Consider the following 15,369-nt stretch of genomic DNA (forward strand, 5'->3'; position numbering starts at 1 on the left):
AGTTCTTCATCATCACAGCACAAGTACTACATATCCACAATTCTAATTTAGCAGCAGAAGTAAACCAATCTACAAAAATATAATTTCAACAGTGCTCTCTGAGGCATAACCAAGAAGTGTGAGAACATCCCATTTCCTTCAATGGAGGTTGCATAGGACAAAATCCTAATTGATAGATAAATCCCCGATAGAGGGTAGGCTTATCATTGCCAAACCCAAAGTCCTGTTTCCAGTGTCTTATTGAAATGTTTGCTAGCGCAGGGGGAAGCTGGGAAGAGAAATCAGTGCTATTTGCTGGATCGTCCATCAAGGAACTGAAATCTTCTAAGAATCTTCTAAGAAGCTGGGGATTGTCAGAACTTTGAACAATATGTTGAGGGACCCTCTTTTTCTATGAAAGAAAACAATACCTTGAGCAAAAGCTATACGCTCCAAAATGAAATGTCTATTGCCCACAGAAAGCATGCACTGAAATAAATTGGTGGGTGTGTCCAGTTTTGGAAGAAGAGGCATCCTTTCGCCCCATATATCTGAAAGCAGGAGAATTGGAGCTAGTTATATCAATGTGTTTGATAGCTGATTATGCATGTAGCCTTTCTGGGTCTCAGAAAAGTCTGTTGGATTTTATCCTCATGTGCTTGATCTGCAACCAATATAAATAATCTAGCAGATGTGGATGTCTTTCGTTTGTGTCTGATGTTCCTTATGACACCACACTTTTGCTGAAAGTTAGGGCAGCTTCTTGGATGCCTTTACTATGCTGAAACTACCTGCATTTAGTAGATGTGCTAATAGATTGCATACAGTGATTCACATGCCCACATAAGTCACCTCATGCTATCAACTTAAGAAAGATAGTGGCAGCATGTGAGCATGTACATTGCAGTGCAACACCTATTAACACACCTACCAAAACCAAGCAGCCTTGGCATGTAAGATGCAAAGATGTCCTTAGACGTTTGCTTCAGTTACTTGCTTCACTAATTTCTTAAACCAGACCTTTGACTTCAACTATATCAACAGTGTTAAGACACAGATTTAACATTCTTTTTACTTGTGCGATTACAGAACATCCTTGTGTCGCAGCTGGAATTGTGTGTTGACTTTTTGTGGAAATCTGAAAGATATGAGCTCATTGCTGAAGTTAACAAGCCAATCATTGCAGTGTTTGAAAAACAGAGAGACTTCAAGGTAAGAAAAGCTTAAAATAAGATCTAGCAGTTGCTCTGGGAATTGTTCTGGAAAATGCCATGGTATAGTTGGACATATTTTCATTTTTCATTCTTTTTTCCATGTTATTCCTCCTTTAGTGGCTAAAGACTTTGTGTATGGCCTATGCACAGTGACAAAAGGCATGGTGGTGATGCAGGGGACAGTTTCTAGGCTACAGTTTTTTCACTCAAGGCTGGTACTATCATCAGTACAGCTAGGCAGCCACCTAGGGCACAGGGCTCAGAGAGACCATCTCAATGTGAATTGAGTTTGTTGGACTCTTCGCAATTCTGCACACAGCAAAAACCAATGTGCCAGAAGCTTTCCGCACTCCTGTTGGCTCACCCAGGACAGAGGGTGTTCATGGCATAAGAAAGACACAACAATTTGCTTTGCCTGTGTAATTCTGTTATCCATGCCCAGCCTGCTTCCTCCAACTATGGCGTTGCACTATAGAGAAGTGGCTTTCAATGCATTCAGCTATATGTGAAGGGAAATCCTGACACCCCAGTACAAAATGTGCACACTTTTTTAAAAAACATTTTATTTAAAAGTTTTCCAACTAAGACAAATAATATGCCCAACTTTCTCCCTTTCCCTTCCTTGCCTACTCTCCTTTCCCTTCCCTCTTCCATTTAAACACTTGCCCGTACAATGAGGCCAAATTGGCATTGGTCGAGTCAAGCATGTGTGGGGAGCCTCTTGAGAAGTCCTGTAATACAAGTGGTTCATAGAGAGAGAAAATAATTAATAAATCCATGTAACAATTACAATTAAAATTAGTGAAACCTTTTTTTTTCAAATGCAGCTTTTGTTTTGAGTATATACAGAAGGAGCAAGTGGGAAAAGATTAACTCCCATAATTGACATAGGACTTACGCACTTTGCTTATAATGGCGAATGTGGCTAGACTAAAGCCTCTTAAATCAGTGATCCAGGGAGCTCCCAAGTTTAGTGCAAAGTTGTATTGAAGATCAGTGCTTTCGCTTTTTAAAAAGCCTATTTTTATTTCATTCATTCTTCTACCTCCAGAGACTGTCAGAGTTGTACTACGACATCCATAGATCTTATCTGAAAGTGGCAGAAGTCGTGAATTCTGAGAAGCGCTTATTTGGACGGTACTACCGGGTAGCATTTTATGGGCAGGTGAGTGACTCCAACATGTTTGCGAACATACAGATACCATATACATTTCTAAAAGACAGTTCCACAGATGCTCTTCTTAAGGAAAGTGTAATAAGAAAACAAGATGATAGGGGGTGATATTAAGGCTGATGCTAGCTGACTTACTATTAAGGATCAAATTCTGAAATCTTTGCTGAAGAATGGAGTGAACCGGTGCTACCATCTCCAGAGCAAAAGTCAGGTCTTTAATATAAATATATATTTAATTGAGGCAGTGCATAAGCAATATTGATGGGGCCTTGCACAAGAAATTGGCTGTTTCCCTGCACATCTAGATACAAGCCTATGCATGCTTACTTGGGGTGTAAGTCCTATTCAGCTTCCAAATAAACATGCATGGGATCAAATACAATTAACATGACAGCAGTGAAGCACCATGAATGGTGACACAGAAGTGATTGATCACTAACCATGTTTACCTATTTGAGATCCCATAACATACCTCATAGTCCTTGGAGGTAGTCTAAAATTACGGGAGGTCTATCACTTTCAACTTTTGTGGCATCAACGGACCCAATAGCCAGTCTCATCATTTCAATTGTTTACTCGGAGATAAAAAAGATATGCACATTTTCTAATGGGAAACAGAGAAAAGGGGATACAAATACCACCTTTATTCTCTGGCGGTTCCTCCTGCCACTTGACGTTTGTCATGTTATCCAAAATTATCCCTACTACAACTGCAAAATAGTTTTAAGCCATCAAGATGTATTTTTTTTCCTATGTGGCCTGAAATCCACATCCCTGCATAAGTTGTACTTCTCATAGACTCTCTGGCTTTGCTTTCTAGCTTGTCTCTGATGCTCTCTGCAGTACATTGTAGAGTAGTCTTGGAGCACGTGCTCTTTCTGCATGCTTGTATTGGTGTAGTGTGTGCTTATGCTTGCCTCTGCTATACACCAGTTGGGTCAGGGAACTAAGCATGCTCTCTGAGAGAGTGCTCTCCAGGCAAACAATTCCCCCTAATCTAATGAAAAGAGGAGGTGTGTAAAGAACAGATTGATCTGAATCATTCTGTCTGCTAATTAGGTTTTAATGCAGAAATTTGCTCTTTTCTTCTCTTGGTCTTATTCAAGGCTGTGGTAAGTTGTCTATTCTTTTGCATGCTTTTTCTTTAATTCTTCTTACTCATTGTCTTCCCTGTATGAGTTAACCCTAACTTCAAGTGCTTTAGCATTCAATGTGAGAGGTGAAATGACATTGCTTTCACTCATTTATATGCCGTGTCGCATCTTGCAAAACTAATTCTTTTGTTCTGCTTTCTGAAATTACAGCTGTTTCTTTGCTGTTTGCATACTTGAGGCTTAATCCTGTTCCTCTGTCCAGAGGAAACAGGTTCAGGCCATGTCTCCTTTTCACTGAAATGTCCACTGCAAGCAGATTTGCCAGTTATGTATTTGCAGAGCTAAGAAGGTATTTATAGTTATCTCCATCCCCACCCACAGTGAAACTATTTCAGGGTCTTGTGCACGCATGGCATTGTTGCCATGAATTGTTGGGTTTATTGCCCAACTTAGATACCTATCTCTGCGCAGCTCCTCAAATAAATGCTCAAGAGGCCAGAAATCTTCCAGAATATAACTGCAGACCAAAAATAGGGTGCCTCTGGCCCTCTAGATGTTGTTGATTGTTTGCATATCTGGAACGTATTCAAAATTGAAGGGCGTAGTCCAGCCAAGCTAGAGGTGCAAAGCATGGCTGGTGGGAAAAGTGTCCTGGAAAGAGTGGCTGTGACCTGGGGAAAGTCCTGAGAACCAAATGGAGAAGGTTGCATTTGGCCCCTGCCTGCCAACAAGATGGGAGGAAAGAGAGAGGAGGCTGCACTGAAATGGCAGAAATGGGGACACCACTAAGAGTCTCTAGGAGAAGCCAGGGTGGTGGAAGAGAACCTTGAACCTCCAGTGATCAACCAGTAAGGGAGGAGGTAGCTCCAGTCAGCTGGGACCTTCAAAACCAGAGTCCAGAGATATCCTGTAGGAAGCACATAAGGCCAGGCACAGGGGTGAGAGATCAGAGCTAAAACAGAAAGCAAATCAAGAGGGGAGATGGAGAGGGAAAACAAGCATGTCTAGGAGGAGCTACACAGCTGTTCCAGGGCCAATCTATACCTCACCTACCTGACCAAGAGATGAAGGAACAAGGAAGCCTTTGCATTCCAAGGGGACATCCTGGCAGATAGGCAAAAGAGCCCATGTGGCTGGCGATGTGGACAGCCAACCACAGGCTCTCCTGGATGCAAGTCCTGTGCTTAACCCCAGTCTCACCTGCTCACTCATTTGGCACAAGGAAAACCCTCAGAATTGTCCCCTCTCTCAAGGAGGCAGATGCTTCTATTAAACTTGCTTTTAGTGGAGCCCAAGTGATGTAACTCAGGGCAGAAAAGAAGAGACTATAATACAAGCCTCAAGGCTATCCCTTGCTGTATCCCAACTGATTAAGAGCCATTTTGGCAAGAAAGAGGAGGAGGAGGAGGCAATAAATAAATGGTTATGAGGCAGAAAGGACTACGAGAGGTTTTTCTGTAATCATCAATGGGCTGCTGTTACACCTTCTTCCAGACCCTGTTGCAGTTGCCAGACTTGAAATAAAACATTCTTATGTGGCTGGAAACAAGCTGTTCAGGGGGAATCACAAGGGCAAAACCCAGTGCAAAAAGCTGGGAATGGACAGGGAATGACTTTGGCCCTTGCTTTTCTGGTTTCAGATGTAAAAGCCAAAGAACCAGTCAGCTGTCATTTTTAATTTTTGCTCAATCTGCAGCTTTGATTTATGAAAGGGAGGGCAATGTGAAAAAGACAAAAAAAATGGAAGAGTGGACTTTAAAGTTGTGTTCATGTATGGAAAATCTATTGTAGTATGTGATATCGCCCAACACCTTTCTACGCGTTAAATATTTCAGTGCACCCATTTATCGAGTGGCAAGGAGATCTTCATCTGCTTGGCTGTTGTAGCAGTTCTGTTCACCTAAGCAAGGATGGGGATCTGCTGCCCCCCAGATGTTGTTGGACTTCCAGCTCCCATCACCCCCCACCAACCAGTGGTCAGAGTTTGTGGAAGGTGAAATTCAACAACATCTGGAGGACCACAGGTTCCCTGTTCCTGATTTTGAAGGTGTTTATTTCAAAATTATTTGAGGCTTCGAAATACTTTCTTTGAGTTAGCATCAACACCTTATCGTCATGGTGATTGTGAACTTGCAGGTTCTCTTTCCCTGGCAATATTATATATTAGAGGCTGCTCATTATGCTTAGCAAGCCAGCAGTTTATACTGAAATGTTGGTGTCCAAACATACTCAACTTCACAGTCCAGTTCAAAAACATTGAGAGAGCTAAACCTAAGAAACTGAAAAAAGTAAATCTTCCCAGAAAACTGCAGAAATTTCACAGGTTTAAAACATGTTGTTTAGTAATACCTTATGAGAAAGCTTCTTGGTCAACAATGACTCTTTTAAAAAGAAGCAGAACTGATATCATATGACTTATTTAGTACTCATGTATGTACAGACATTAGTATTTCTATGTAACCAGCTCTTTCTTGGCAAGAATGCATTTGATGAAAAACCCACAGAAGACTCCAATTCTACGGTTCACAAACACAGATCTTAAATACAAAATTCCTAAATGAGGATTTCTGGGGCTCGCAGAAAAACTATGTGTTAGACTTCACTATTCATAAGCCAGCCTGAACAATAGACAAAAATAATGCTTCACTCAAGTTCTGTAAAATAGGTGCAATTATGTGTACCTAAGGGTGTTTTGAAAACCGTAAAGTTTTCACAGAGCTGCTGACTTCTTAATTGCCACCTCCAAATGTTTGGCTGCCAGGAGAGTCAGAGTGAATGAGTCACCCCAACACAAAAAGAACAGTGAAAGGAAACACATTTTCTTCCTACATCAGGATCCTTCCTGAGCTTGAGGATTCTGTAAACATGTGGAGGAGGCACAAAGGAAGGATTCAATAGTGGCACAGCACTTCATAGGAATATATCCGGAGTCGGCTTTGTTACTGGTTTTACTGCAAAACTTCACATTTTGAGAAACATAGCAGTCCTCTGTCAAGTTCTTGCCCTCCATTACTATAGCACATAGTCAGGCTTAGGGCTTATCCACACTTACTACAACTCCCATCATCATTGACCACTGGTCCTGCTAGCTAGGGATGATGGGAGTTGTAGTCCAACAACAGCTGGAGACCCAAGTTTGAGAAACTTCAGTAGACTAACACCACAAGCCTGTGTATGTTTACTCACAACCAAATCCTACTGTGTCCAGTCAGCTTTTCCACCCACTAAATTCTGTTTAGAGTTGGCTGTTAACCCCTAACATGCTTCTAAAGCATTTTGTCCTACTTTAATTGCAGACTTTGCCCCCTGTTCTGTTTATTTTTCGCTGAATAGTGGGTTGAACATATATTAATGGCGCTGTGAGATTATTTCACATCTCCTGTGACAATTACTGGATTGCACCACACGGTGGTGCAGTCTCCACAAAATGCAGGTGCCCCTATTATACTGTACTGACTAGTAGTTCGCTCTCCAAAGAGATTTTCTTTCGCATTTCACATCAGGGTTTTGTCCCACTGGTAAAAAGCTTAGATTCATCCTGTGCTAATATACAGAGTTTGGTTTTCTTGCCTCCCATTCCTTCATCAAGCACACGCTTCAGCATTCAGATAAGCTGGTGTGTGTGGTTTGCTTTTTGTCCCTTATCAATTAGATATGTTACACCTTCCATCCATAGTGGATTGCTTGGAAGTGTTGCCTTGCTTACTTTCCTCTTAACTATTATGGTTTGTATTTTAAATAGGGCTTTTTTGAAGAAGAGGAGGGCAAGGAATACATCTACAAAGAGCCCAAATTAACAGGCCTGTCTGAGATCTCCCAGAGATTGCTGAAGCTTTATGCAGATAAGTTCGGAGCGGACAATGTGAAAATAATCCAAGACTCAAACAAGGTACGGAAAAAAATTAGCGCCGCCGAGACTCTGAGCACGAGGTAGCTGGAAGTTCTGCTGCACAGGCCCCGCTGAAATAAATGGAATATGTGCAGAAACACATTCTTATGTGGCTCCCAGCATTTCACTGGGATTTGCAAAGGAAAAAATCCTGATGGATTGTCCTCAAAGATTCTGGACGTGAAAGGATGTTGATTTCTAGCACACCTTAGTAATCACAGTGCTGTTCCCTTGTTAGCATGTAGTAGTTCATAATACTTAAATGAGCAGGTCAGGGGCTAATTCCGCTAACCAGCAAATAAAGGAAAGTTTATTGTTCATTGCCAAATGTATTGAAATGCGGTTGCATCCAGAGAGCAGACCAGCTGGAATTAATCGACCTAACTTACTCCTATCCATTCATTTCAGTGGGTAGGATTTAATTGGAGGCAACCCACTATAAGAAAACACTTGGTAAAATCTTTCTGTACAATGAAGGACTAGAGGAGTGCGGCCTGGTGCCCCTTCCACTTTTGGTACTTGCTAGGCCAGACTTTCCCAAGCTGGTGCCTTATGGACTACAACTCCCATCAGCCCCAGCCAGCTTGGCCAATGATGGGAGTTGTAGTCCAACAAACATTAGGAGGCCATCAGATTGGGGAGAGCTACACTAGGCTATTGCTGAGAATGAGAGATCCATGAGCACCTATATTTCAAAAGAGCTCTTCCTCTCACATGGCTGCAACCATCAGTAACTTGCCAGAGGTGGTATGGAAGGCTGGATGAAGATATAGATTTAGGGATGAATTGTATTTGGAGTTTCCTCTGATTTGCTTGCTTACTCTTTTCCATTCAGAAGACTTGAAATGACGTGCTTGATATTAGATATTTAAAAAATAATCTCAGATATACAACCTCAGACATTGTTGTTGTCGCTGCTGTTATTATTTATTACCTGCCATTCACCATAAGCTTACAACATTACGTTGTTGAAACTTTGCAACCATAAGTTTACAATATAAAGATACAATATTGAAAGCAATTAAAACAATGTACAATTCTACAAATAACTCGTTGGGTAGCTTAACCTCACGCACCAAATCGAAGTGCAAGCAGGAGGAGTTTGCATGTCTAACTTCCAAGTGAAGGGTTGAATCATGGTGGAACTGCCACCAAGAAAGCCTTCCTTGGGGATTGTTGCCTTTCACTTTCTGTCATGAGAACACTCCCCCCCCACACACACACACTTTAGTCAGTAGAAATGCCCAAGTACAAAATTCATGTGCACCCTGTTGACTGCAAAGAGCACAAGGCTATATAAACCACTGCCATTCTTTTCAGAATGCATAGAAAAAGGACTCTGATCTTCATTGCCATGTCATTTAAAGAAAAAGGATGGGGTTGTTTGCGCCTCCCCCCACCGCCGCCCATCCCCACTACCATTTGTTGCTATATCTGTCTTTAATTAATATTTGGTCATACTCCCCATTCTGATCTCAGCTGTTTCATTTCATTCGCCATGCCTGCCCAGGTTAACCCCAAAGACTTAGATCCGAAATACGCTTACATCCAAGTGACATACGTCACACCCTTCTTTGAAGAGAAAGAAGCCGAGGAGCGGAAGACCGACTTTGAAATGCATCACAACATCAATCGCTTTGTGTTTGAAACACCCTTCACGTTGTCAGGGAAGAAACACGGAGGGGTGGAAGAGCAATGCAAGAGAAGGACCATTCTGACAAGTATGATGGTTGTTGCATTATTTAGTGGACAAGGGAGGCTTGTTGTGGAGCTGCCAAAGGTTGCGCTCAGGAATGTATAGTTTCAGGAGGGAATCTTTGTTTTTAGGACATTTGGCACATGACCTTTTTTTCCCCCCAGGACCAAAGTTCTTCATTGCTTTTGTTAAAATTGTGTGAGTTATTGGTTCAGCAAAGCATATTTGTTCGTACAATCTGGATCTCATTTTCCTATACCAAATATAGTACTGTGCCTTAGAACTTCAATACACAAAGCCTATAAAACTCATATTAAATAATCCATGTATTTTTTAAAAAATAAATAAAAATGAACAACCACTGCGGGGGGGGGGGGAGCAGAGAGGCAATATCTTGGACATGCCTACTGAAACAAAAGTGAAAGCTATTCCACATTCTCAGCACTGCAAACAAACAAAACCTGTAGTGCATTAGCAAGCAAATACAGAGAAGTTTCCGCAAAATTGAGCAAAGGTGGAAAGATGCTATTTTGCCATCCAAGTTGGGTAGGATGCAGGCCTGTGTTGGACACTCTTTAGTTCTGTTGACTGCCCACTGAGCTAGCTGTGATCAATTTTGTCCCACTGATTTCCTGTACGTGTCTACTCAAAATTCCTATCACGTTCCATAGGACTTACTACCAGTTAAGTGGGCATAAGATAGCAGCCTAAAGTGATTAACATAAAGAGAAAGGGACCCCTGACCGTTAAGTCCAGTTGCGGACGGCTCTGGGGTTGCGGCGCTCATCTTGCTTTACTGGCCGAGGGAGCCGGCGTACAGCTTCCAGGTAATGTGGCCAGCATGACTAAGCCGCTTCTGGCGAACCATAGCAGCACACTGAAATGCCGTTTACCTTCCCGCCAGAGAGGTACCTATTTATCTACTTGCACTTTGACATGCTTTCAAACTGCTAGGTTGACAGGAGCAGGGACCGAGCAATGGGAGCTCACCCCGTCACTGGGATCCAAACCGCCGACCTTCTGATCGGCAAGCCCTAGGCTCTGTGGTTTAGACCACAGTGCCACCCGCTGATTAACATAGCCTGGATCAAAAACTACTCCTTTTTGGTAAGGTTGCTGTTTCCATAATAAATAATATTTTTTTTATTTATATCCCGTCCTCCCCAGCCGAAGCAGGGCTCAGGGCAGCTAACAACAATAAAATAATACAACATTCTAAAATCATTTCATTATAAAATTAATTCAAATCAAATTGATGGCAACCATTGGGCTAGAGTTCTGTGAAGACTGCCAAAGGAGGGAGTCAGGCTGTGCCCTGGCCAAAGGCCTGGTGGAACACCTCTGTCTTGCAGGCCTTGCGGAAAGATGTCAAGTCCTGCAGGGCCCTAGTCTCTTGTGAGAGAGGGTTCCACCAGATCGGAGCCACAGCTGAAAAAGCCCTGGCTCTGGTTGAGGCCAGCCTAACCTCTCTGTGGCCTGGGACCTCCAAGATGTTTTACTGAAGCTTCTTTAGAGTTAATCATGCTGGACAGGTTTCCTCTTAGCATCCCCATCAGTAGAAGCCCTGTGCAAGGACTTCCATTTGTGCAACAGGGCCTCCTCCCCCCACGGCCCCCTGAGCTTAGCTTGGGGAAGTCTGGAGAACCCACTGAAAAGGAAAGAGGGGCAGTTCAAACTGGCAAGCTACACAGTTTATGCAGATGTAGCGACTGAAAGAGCATGACATTGAATTCCATCCCACCATGTTTGGGGAAGTTTTTAATGCTTGATGTTTTTGTTTGTTTGTTTTCCTTTCCCTCTCTATTTTTGTTGGTAGCTGTTCAGAGTGGCTGGGACAACCCAGTCAGATGGGAGGGGTATAATAAATTTATTAATCTTATTATTTTCCCATCTCCTAATTTACTGGAGAATAAATTAAAAATAAAGTTCTAGATTAGGAACGATGTCGTTCTTTTACTCTGAGAATAAACTCTGGTATGTAGTGATGCAGTTTGTGTATTGTGTTCATCAGTATTCAGAACATTTTTAAAAAATACTGAAAGTCCAGTAAATGGATTTATTACATAAGCACTGCATGAATGATGGCTGCATTTTAATTGTGAATATGTGAGATTAATGCCTTGACTGCAGGAGAAGGGGAATTTTCCTTAAACGTGCCCTCTTGTGTTTGCACGCAGCCAGCCATTTATTCCCTTATGTGAAGAAAAGAATACAGGTCATAAGCCAAACAAGCACAGAGCTGAACCCCATTGAAGTAGCCATTGATGAGATGTCTAAGAAGATTTTGGAACTCAATCAGCTTTGCACAATGGAGGAAGTAGATATGATTAGGCTACAATTGAAACTACAAGGAAGTGTCAGTGTTAAGGTAAATATGGCTTGGTCCTTCACTGAGGCTTAAGGATTTCAACATTTCAGATTACGCATCATCAAAAGGAACAAAATCTCCACTTTTTTGTCGTTATTCTGTTATAGACTTCATTGCTCATAATTAAAAGCTACCACAATCTAAACCTGAAGTATGTGCCGACAACCCAAAAATCTCTCACCTCTTGAAGACTGCAGTATGCATGAAAATATTATAAGGCTAAAACCACAATGTCCCCTATAGGTTACAAGCAAGTAGATAAATTGTTACCTATTTTAAAAATATATATATATAATAAAATGTTTTGTACTGTAGCAGCTGGAAATGGACAAACACAGGGCATCCCTTTTTATGTAAAAGGTTTTATTAAAAATTTTCCATATTACAGTAAAATTTGAAATAAACAAAGAAGAGGAAAAAATAATAGAAAGAAAGAAAGGAAAAAGAGAAAGAGAAAGAAAGAAGCTTGAGACCTATAGGAAGTTATGCAAGTTCCTACCAGGATTCCTATCCTAGACCTTGCATTGCATTGCTGTTTAAGCAAACTGTTTTCAACCTGGGGCTGACAGTTTCTGCCACCTCAGGTGGAATTTGGATTCATTCTAGGTAACAGAACAGGATTTAGAAAAACTTTTAAGCTCATGACTGTTCCTTTGGCATCCCTCTCCACACCTGATGTCATGTATGAAGTCAGGTGTAAAGTGGACAGGCATGTCTTCCCTGAAACAGCCTAGCAGGGCACATGGGGAGGCCTGAGAGCCAAGTCCATCCGTCCGTCCGTCCCCAGCTTAAAGGTGTGGACAATTAAGCAGAACAGAAATCCTGTTGAATAAATGAAAAGAAATGGCACATCTGCACAAGATAAGATAGCATAGGACTTTCTCCAGCTTTGCCCTTCCTTGTTAAAAAGCAGCATGTTTTATCTTTCAGGTAAATGCAGGACCAATGGCTTATGCGCGAGCTTTCCTTGAGGAAACAAATGCAAAGAAGTACCCAGACAACCAAGTTAAACTTTTGAAGGAAATCTTCAGGTAAGCTTTTCCATTCCAGAGACAGCAAGGCAATCACTCCTTTAAGAAATGTTCAGCAAATGAAACTAAAGCTATTTGACTTAACGTTAAACAAATCCTGACAAAGCACCAAGCGGCAAACACAGAACCGCATTCTTCAGTTCATACGCAGAGAGAGAAATCCCTTGAAGTTCAGTTGTGTCTGTCTCCATCACTGTTTAAATCCGTAATGAGAGAAGAAGACTGTTTTGCATTGCCTAGATATTAAAAATGTGGCATTTCCTGTGCTATGCAGGCAGTTTGCAGATGCATGCGGACAAGCTCTGGAAGTTAATGAGCGGCTGATTAAGGAGGACCAGCTGGAATACCAGGAAGAAATGAAATCTCATTACAAGGATATGCTCAGTGAGCTCTCTGAAGTTATGAACGAACAGGTTGGCGATTCTGTTTTATCTCCTTGTGGCTGATGGCTTGGACCTATTTTATTTCTCTTATTCCCACGGCATTAGAGATGTTACAGGAGGCAGCCTGTGTGTGGCTTGGAGAAGAACCTGGGGAATGGGGGTTGGAAGTCCAGCTGGAAAGGAAGGGACAGGTCTTCCAACTCCCAAACTTCCTTCACTTGGAGAGCAATTCCTGGCTGCAGACACCCCCATCTCCACTCCTCATCCTACAAAGCCTAGCATGCTCTGCCTCTACGGTCAGAAGTAATACTTCTGAATATTGCTGGAAACCACAGGAGGAGAGAGGGCTCTGGTGCTCAGGTCCTCCTTGAGAGCTTCCGCACAGGCATCTGGTTGGCCACTGTGAGAACAGGACGCTGGACTAGATGAGCCATGGGCCTGGTCCAGCAGGCTCTTCTTGTGATCTTAACCTTCAGGCTCCAGACACACACACCCTGCCTTTTCCTCACATCTCACTAGGATTCAAGTAAGATCAACACTGATCAGCAAAAGAAATGCAGCCCACCATGTTGTCCATTAGACTTTTCCTTGTGCCCTAGCAACACATCCCTGTCTCTGTCCCACCTGTCAGTACAGCCTGCAGGAAGAACCCTAGCCTGCTGGCACATCTCAGGTCTCACAGGAGGCTCCAGGTTCAAATCTGCACTGTAAAAGGAGGGAAGCCCACCCCCATTCAGGTACAGCATCCTCAGTGATATCACCCATCACCTTCCTGCTGTTCTGCCCATTATGCCAGCCCCACTGGGTTGCATCTGAGGAGGCCTGAGCCAACTGCCTCCTACACCCTGGCAGTGGCACCTCTCCCACTTGCATACCCCAAGAGTCCTGCCCTCCTAGAGCACCCGAGTGAGCAGACAGCCATGGGAGATGCCTGGGTATAGGGTTACCCCTTTAAGCTTGCTTGGTAGATCTCAGCTTTCACCACCTCAGCACATATATTAACCATGAAAACTGAAAAGGTCAACTCTCCTGTTGTAATTTTACCGCATCCAAGTATAATGTGTGTGTCTCGACCACAAATAGCCCTTAACTGCATTTTCTCGCCTGGGCTTTGGGGGTTGCTCATTGCGTTGATCATTGTCACATTGTTTGTGCCTTCCATGGCAGTGGCATCTTCATCAACATTTCTCTCTCTCTCTCTCTTTTTTCTGACAGCTCTGTCATGGTCACTGCTTATACAACTTCTCTGCCTCACTGTCTAACATTTCCCTCAATACTATAGCCAAAAGTGGTATGTTTGGTTTTCTTTATGTCTACATGCTCCTTTACTGTCATACATCCTCACTTGGCTAGTCTTCTGTGTAGCCCAACTTTTACTGTCTACTTAGGACATCATCTCTGTTTCGATTCTTGTAGCGTAGGAATGGGCAAGGCTTTTTTCAGCCAGTGCTCAGCTCTGACACCTCTCACATGGATGCCATTGACATAAGAGAATAAGGGGAAAGTTTGTGGTGAGTTCCGGCACCTCTTTATCTAGAAAAATAGCACTGGGAATGGGCATGAGTCACCATTTCCTTTAAAGAGCTTAGGACATAATATGGGATCAGAGAGAAATGTAAGGATAGGATACAGTGTACTCTTGTTTAGGCCTTTGCGGACTTATAACTGAGGCCCATTTCCTATGTTTATTTTTTAATACACACACTTCTCACTTGCATTAATATTTCTTTCGAACATTTGTGCCCCACAAACACTATTATTTTTACCTAACTTGGTAAATGTGATCTATAATCACAGCAAACCAGATTCATATACATGTTTTGAGACATAGAAGTGCCATAGCAATCATGTTTTTTTTTAATTGTTGTTGTTATTGTTGTTGTTATTATACTGTTACATCACAAAAAGAAAAATGCCCAAGTTATTTACAGCAATGATACATTAAACCTGCAACAAAAAACATATAAAAATATTAAAAAACCCAGACATCAATGAACCAATGTGGAAAGTTATCTTCTTAATTGCCCGCATAGGCCTGGCAGAATAGAGAAGTTTCCAGTAGGCGTTTAAAGGGTAGTACAAAGGGCACCTGCTGAATCTCTATTGGCAGAGTATTCCACAATGCTGGACCGGTTTCTTCTTGTTGTCAAATGAGCATCACCAATTTGGGAAATGACCAACAAGGCTCCATCTCAGTGATGGAGCTGGGAATATAAGGAAGTGTTCAGACATCGCCTGAAGATACCCTGGACCTAAGTTGTTCAGGGCTTTGTAAATTAATATAAGAACCTTGAACCTCTCTCTATAGCAGAAGCAGCATGGTGATGTTACAAAGACAGAAGCAAAAGTTGGAATCAGGGCAGGGGTTTTTTTGGCGGGGGGGGGTGTTAGTGTGTTTTGCTTTCCGCTTTCTATTCAGGGAGCATTCCACCTTACAGGATTCCAGAAGGGGGCTGGGGGAGGAATGAGCAAGGTGGCAAAAGGCCCCATGCTTGCCTTCCTTTTCATATGGCAGTAACTGCCATCCAGTACGATCCTTGG

The 15,369-nt window shown here is 42.4% G+C and overlaps 2 protein-coding genes across 22 annotated transcripts in view; one reads left to right on the forward strand and one right to left on the reverse strand.

The window, feature by feature from the left end:
* The window catches only part of LOC310762549 (uncharacterized protein), a 537,990-nt gene that overhangs the window by 333,759 nt on the left and 188,862 nt on the right, over nucleotides 1-15,369 (reverse strand). The gene's annotated exons all lie outside the window — the stretch shown is intronic.
* DOCK10 (dedicator of cytokinesis 10) overlaps nucleotides 1-15,369 on the forward strand; it is a 181,373-nt gene that overhangs the window by 165,281 nt on the left and 723 nt on the right. For 14 of the 21 annotated variants that reach the window (XM_083613642.1, XM_083613643.1, XM_083613628.1 and 11 more), the window contains 8 exons: nucleotides 1,069-1,191; nucleotides 2,245-2,358; nucleotides 7,204-7,350; nucleotides 8,861-9,071; nucleotides 11,224-11,414; nucleotides 12,345-12,445; nucleotides 12,720-12,858; nucleotides 14,044-14,119. In XM_083613642.1, coding sequence (XP_083469768.1) covers nucleotides 1,069-1,191; nucleotides 2,245-2,358; nucleotides 7,204-7,350; nucleotides 8,861-9,071; nucleotides 11,224-11,414; nucleotides 12,345-12,445; nucleotides 12,720-12,858; nucleotides 14,044-14,119 — 1,102 coding nt within the window. The remainder of the gene's footprint in view (nucleotides 1-1,068; nucleotides 1,192-2,244; nucleotides 2,359-7,203; nucleotides 7,351-8,860; nucleotides 9,072-11,223; nucleotides 11,415-12,344; nucleotides 12,446-12,719; nucleotides 12,859-14,043; nucleotides 14,120-15,369) is intronic. The other 7 variants (XR_014548062.1, XM_083613645.1, XM_083613640.1 and 4 more) reach the window with 1 other exon arrangement.

This window comes from Podarcis filfolensis, assembly GCF_964270895.1.
Source record: "Podarcis filfolensis genome assembly, chromosome: 5".
In the NCBI taxonomy this organism is placed as follows: Eukaryota; Metazoa; Chordata; class Lepidosauria; order Squamata; family Lacertidae; genus Podarcis; species Podarcis filfolensis.